This window comes from Lygodium microphyllum, chromosome 5 (genome assembly GCF_053477565.2).
Source record: "Lygodium microphyllum isolate KBCC chromosome 5, Lygodium_microphyllum_v1.1.10, whole genome shotgun sequence".
In the NCBI taxonomy this organism is placed as follows: Eukaryota; Viridiplantae; Streptophyta; class Polypodiopsida; order Schizaeales; family Lygodiaceae; genus Lygodium; species Lygodium microphyllum.
Window position 1 is genome coordinate 47,294,242 of NC_141139.1, and position 5,873 is coordinate 47,300,114.

At 39.4% G+C, this 5,873-nt stretch overlaps 1 protein-coding gene across 1 annotated transcript; it reads right to left on the minus strand.

Moving 5' to 3' along the window:
• Positions 1 to 664: 664 nt before the first annotated feature.
• LOC148035781 (protein TIFY 11A-like) lies at positions 665 to 3,055 on the minus strand. The gene is made up of 6 exons (XM_087677796.1): positions 2,660 to 3,055; positions 2,033 to 2,126; positions 1,872 to 1,953; positions 1,580 to 1,757; positions 1,408 to 1,465; positions 665 to 1,216 (listed from the first exon to the last, which is right to left on the minus strand). The coding sequence occupies exons 1-6, from the start codon at positions 2,895 to 2,897 to the stop codon at positions 982 to 984; spliced, it is 885 nt and encodes a 294-aa protein (XP_087533922.1). The 5' UTR covers positions 2,898 to 3,055; the 3' UTR covers positions 665 to 981.
• Positions 3,056 to 5,873: the final 2,818 nt, after the last annotated feature.

Genomic DNA, 5,873 nt, shown 5'->3' on the forward strand with positions numbered 1-5,873 from the left:
GAGAGAGAAAGAGTGTGTGTGTGTGTGTGTGCGTGTGTGTGCGTGTGTGTGAGAGAGAGAGAGAGAGTTGAAGCAATCTTAACGTTGACAGTGTAAAATATTTTCTGATTGCTACATCTCACACAACTAACCATTAGTCTACATCTCATACAGTCGACTGTTTACAACCACATATTGGACAGTCTTAAGTACTATATTGGATATTACCATCAGACTAACGCTTTGCTACAAGCACATAGTTTTTGAATCTCTAAAAAAATGTTAAGTATGTAGTTACAAACACATATTGGACATTGTTACTATAGGATACAATCAAGCTCTGTTGAAATCATACCCTTTGCTACAAGCTCACATTCTTGGACCTCTTAGCAAATCTCATCTATGTCGTTTAACATGCTGACTATCTAAAATTAATAAAGTAGGTATTTTAGCCTACCATCATACACAATAGCCCCCCATCCCCATCGACAAAACTGGACCAATTTTTTCCATCTTCAAAACATTAGCTAGGCATCTAAAGCTAACTGATCCATTACTAGTTCCAAAAAATGGTGGGAGGCTTTGCCATAACCATATAATATTGATTTAGATTCTATGATATGGAGCTTCTTATGCTGCACTGAACTCTGTTAACTTAATTTTGTATCCCACAAGTGCCCAAAAATTTTGATAAGTTGCTTATATTCATTCGAGGTGCCATACAATCTTGTAGAATCAGAGCAATGAATAGATACACAGATGGTGAGTCACACATGAATACTTAACCCAAGCCACAAGCATAGCCGAGTATAGGGGGTTTCAATCTCTATTCTAAACATTCTTGTGTCTCAGTCTTTGTACTGCTAGTTTGATAGGAAAGATCTCAGTTTCCTAAAACCAGGAAGAAAGCACATAGCTATATATTTACATATCGAAATCCAGAATCTGCTGCCTCATGTTTATTTTGGTGTGTATGACACAATTCAGATCCTCAGACCTTGGTCATTTGAGTAGCATAGTGGGTATAAAGGTTGGAGAATTCAAGTCTCCTATGAAGTCAACAGTAGCTCTTTGCCCAGAAGGCAAGGCAGGTGCTCTGCCTGGACAGCACAGCCTTTTTGAGGCTTGTGAATCACCCAGTCGACTTAGAGTCCCTTCAGTGTGCTTGCTTTCTTCTTTTGGGGGCTCCCAATCTTTGCATTCATCTTCAGCTGATAAAGGCGGTTTCCCTTGGATCCTAAAATTCATCAACAACAAAGAGGAAGCAAGCTTTTGATTAGTTTCATACACAGATATTGCCAAAACTGCATATGTGCACCCCTTCAAACATCTAAATAAAAGACAAATTGTTGTTGATTGAAACAATTTATCATATTGTCAAATGAAATACATGTTTCTCAACTAAATAATCAATGTAAACAAACTTACCGATCTTTGCGCTTCTCCAGAAATCGAGCCAACGAGAGTTTTCGTGCAAAAGGAAGCTCTGCACATTGCAACATCATAAGTACGGAGTCGAGTGAGAAACTGTCATCCAGGATTCCTGTACACACTTGATTCAGTACAGACGCTAGATGACCAGTGTAACTGAGTTACTTGCCGGTGTGAGGGCGTTTTGCAAGTGGCTGCTTAGATTCCCCTAAGAAAGTGAATGGCAAAACAGCATCTTTTACAACAGGTGGACTAGGCATTGCCATACTGTTCTGCAATGAATTGCTATCCCTTATATTGTTCTGTGTTGGTTTGCCATCTCCTGCCAGTAGCATAATTGCTTGTGCCTGTTGTCACAAACATGGGCAACCTTCCTGTCAATGAGCTGTATTTTAGCTTTAAATACTGTGGTGTGAACAAAGTTACATAGGTCTACTTTCTTGTTTACTGAGGTCACTGACCTTATCAGCTGGGACGTCATTGTAAACATTCACTGTTCCACCATAGAAGATTGTCAGTTGAGATGAAGGCCTTTTTTGCATCCTGTCATCAAAATATGGCATGTTACTACGACTAGGGTGTGCATTTTGACAGGTAATCGAGTATCGACCAAGTAGCCTACCTTGACATGTTTTTATCCATCTGTGGGAAGTCCGAGGTACACACAGTACCACCTTCAGTGCCTGCAGTATCCTTCTGCTTTTCTTGCTTCAAGCCTGTAAAAACCATTATTCCTTTAATGGTAGAATCAAACCTGCAAGCTACTCCTTCCTGGGGTACAGTGTGTCGCATCGAAAGTTCAGATGACAATAGAAGGGCAGACTCAGACTTGCATCGCTTTCACGACAGAAGTTTAGCTCTATTCAGACTGAAAGAGCAAGTAGTGTGGCAAAATATAATGGCGCTGGTACATGCTTGATGGTGGTAAATTATTTTCCTAAACATCACATTCAGTGCTTTAACTTTGATCATCGAACAGATTAGGGAACTCCTGTTTAAAGATCTTCTTGACGTTAGGGTTGCAAATGAGTTTGTGAATAAAGTGCCAGCACTGCAGGAGAAGAACTGGTAACCTTCTTAACAATGGTTACTGCCAGAAATGGGAACAAATATGACGACCTTTCGGGTTTGGAAATATTGGAAACGGCTTAGACATGCTATAATAAACCAGTAGTCGGTACTGAAACTGTGATGTGATTCTCAAAATGGTAAGCGTGAAATGTCAGAATATTGGAAACGGCGACTCTACCTTCTGCAGGGAAGAAGTCGTTGTTGATCAGGTGCAGCTGGTCAGAGCGTTTCCAGCCATGGCTGATGCTAGCAGGACTGGCTTGATCACGGCCGAGGGAAAAGAGGCCGAGAGAGCGGGTTAAATGCGGAAGAAGATGATGATGATGTTGTTGTTTCATAGTCATGAGTTGATGATGATCATGGTGAGAGAGCAAGTCTGTGGCACGATCGTCAATGGCATGCAAGTCGTCCGACATATCCAGGAGGGGGAGACGTTTACGGAAACGGCACGCAGACACATACACGGAAAGACTGAGAGAGAGAGTGTGAGAGAGAGAGAGGGAGGGAGGGAGGGGGGAGAGACGCTGAGAGACTCCGAGAGAGAGAGAGAGAGAGAGTCCTTGTTTTCCACACGATATGAGCAAGAGAGAGAGAGAGAGAGAGAGAGGGTTTTCTCTCTTTCAACACGAGCATGCAGAGAGACATTTGAGGAGATGCACAAAACAAAACAAATTCATATTTTGTCCCTTTCTCGCACTCTTTTTCCCCACGTGATGCTTTTCTTTTCTGCCCTTTGAAATTCCTGACCAAGACGTCTCTACAGTCCACAGACTCCAAACACACTCCATTTCCATTCTTCCTATTATTATAACCTCTATATATTAAATTAATCATTATAATATTTTAAAACACCTCCACTTGTTCCCGAAATTATTTTGGTCCCACATAAAAAACAAAAACATTTTAAGCTACAACTTTGGAAGGGATAATGGAATTGGAATTAGCCATTACTTGTCAATTTCCGTAGCTTTACCATTCACTTTTGTACTAAGCTCTCTCTCTCTCAATTTCGTCACCCATGCTTGTTCATTGGTTGGTTGGTTGGTGTCTTAGGTGGTTACATACTCAGATGGTTATATCCTCCCTCATACAGTTGGGGCAATGTGAAAAGTGCCCCCAATCCTCTCTCAAACTTGGCCCACTAGTTAGGTCTTGAGAGTGTAGAAGAATTCGAACTCTCGCCCTTGTGAGTGTGGGGGAATCGGTGAAAGTTCAAATTCTAAGAATCAAACTTTGTTGCTTTGTACTTGGGCAGATATATTGGCCTAGCGCAGGGGGTCTCCCCCACCCTAAATCTGCACCCCACCTATAAAACATAGGTCCTATCGTATTCCAGACACATCATAAAATGTTCCTATTCGTTTACCACCACCTACTCGATCCAAGGAATTGTGTAACCAACCTTGGGCAAATTTCTCAAAAGTCCAAACAATTTCTACGTACATGAGCATATGCATATGTGCCATGCTTTGAGACGTTGAAAAAGTTCTTTGTGTGAGGAAAATATGTTTGCCATGTCCATGCCACCTACTTTCATAATAAAACCCTTTTTCTACTAACAAAGGCTTAAACCTGCAAGCAGCATGAGTGCCAACGCTAACATCCAACAAAGCTAATCACATCTTTGTGATCTTGCTTTGAATGTGAAAGAATAATATGCTTCTAGTCGGATGGTGTGAGACCCCATGATACCTTTTTAAAAGATGCACCTACTCTGACAAAACTAATGTGCATTGGGCCTTGAATCTTCTTCTTTTCATAAATTTACATAAAATCTGTCAATTAAATTCAATTCGTGATTTATAAAAATGATGATAATCAAATTGCATTTATGAGTTAAAATGGCATTAAATGGATTGAATCCATTCTACATTGACACCATCAAATAGACTAATTTTACATGAAGAGCCCCTCCATGTGCAACGTCGTGCAAGGAGAAGACCTATCCGCATGCATGCAAAGGTGATGGGGGAACCTACCATTTTGTAGGCAAGGAGAGAGGAGAGTTTCTCTAAGCAATTGTCGAGTTTTACCCACGACTTCACCCTTAGGCACCCCCAATACACTATTGAGACTCCTCAAAGTTTCCTTTTTCATGAATAGAAAGTCAAAATTGTTATTTCCCCATTTACTTACATTCTAGACTATGTCTCCTCATGTAGGTAGACGGCTAGTTGTGCAAGTAATAACTCTAAGGAATTAAATAAACAAAAACATGCATTGGAATACATCGTGCAGGTTCTTATTTTTCTCTTGTGCTAATTTTGATTGGTTGATAGGGGAAAGAATTAAGCCTCTAGAAAAAGGAAAAACACTAAAAGTGCTAATGCTGTAATTTGGGGGCAATTTCCCATTCAAGAACATGCAAGATCTCTCCAACCATTACTATAGCATGTTCAAAAGGACAATGCTAATAAATCCAAATCCACTTTTACAATGGTATCATCAACTAAAGCCAGTAGTTATCAACCCTAGAAATGCTCACAAAAAATATCATTTTAGTGGTGTAGTTTTACTAAAACAATTGCTATCCATAAAGTTATGTCAACGTCATTAAGCAAATCCAATTTTTTGTTTATCGATTATCATCTCAAAATGATCACAAAACAATTGGCGTTTTAGTATGATTCTATCATCTAACACCCTTCAACGCTACTTTGAACTTTTATCACGCCCTCATAATAAGGGTGAAAATTTTTAGTTAAGTATTCTAGATATAAAGAACATAAACTTTAACCTAAAACTCGTTACATAAAGAGCAAAAATGCTCTCTATGAGCTTACAATATAGGAATGTTTGCTTTAAACTTTGTTATACTAATTAGGGTATAAAATTAGTATTGTGCTTTTAAATCAAGAATCCATAGAGAACTTGAATACGAAAACTGTTTACTTTGTAATCTTGCTATTGTTTTGATTGGCCGCGGAAAAAGTTTTCCATGGGCACCGGATCACCACCATCGTTTCATTTGAGAAAGACTCTTGTCTCCCCACCTTGCACCACATGTCACATCATTATTACCCTACAAATCCCAAATCTCCAAATTCCTTTGTGAATCTTTATTTCTTTCACATGGTTCAATTCGTAGGCATTGTATATCTTTCTTCACCAGCATCCCATGTGCACTTTAAAAAGCTTCCACATGTGAAGCTACTTCCAAGTTTCTTTATTTTCAAAGGAACTTGAAATGTATTAAAAGAAGACAAAGAAAAGTTGTTGCACCTTGCTTTTCAAGAAGATTAGGGCACCTTAGAGCTCAATCACATGCAAATTAAAAAAAATAGAACAAACTAGCAATGGTGGTGATCCACATGCATTTCCAAGCAATCATGCTTGACTACACCAATCACCTTTAGAAAACAAGTTGATTGACCACCTAGCACAAATCCTCC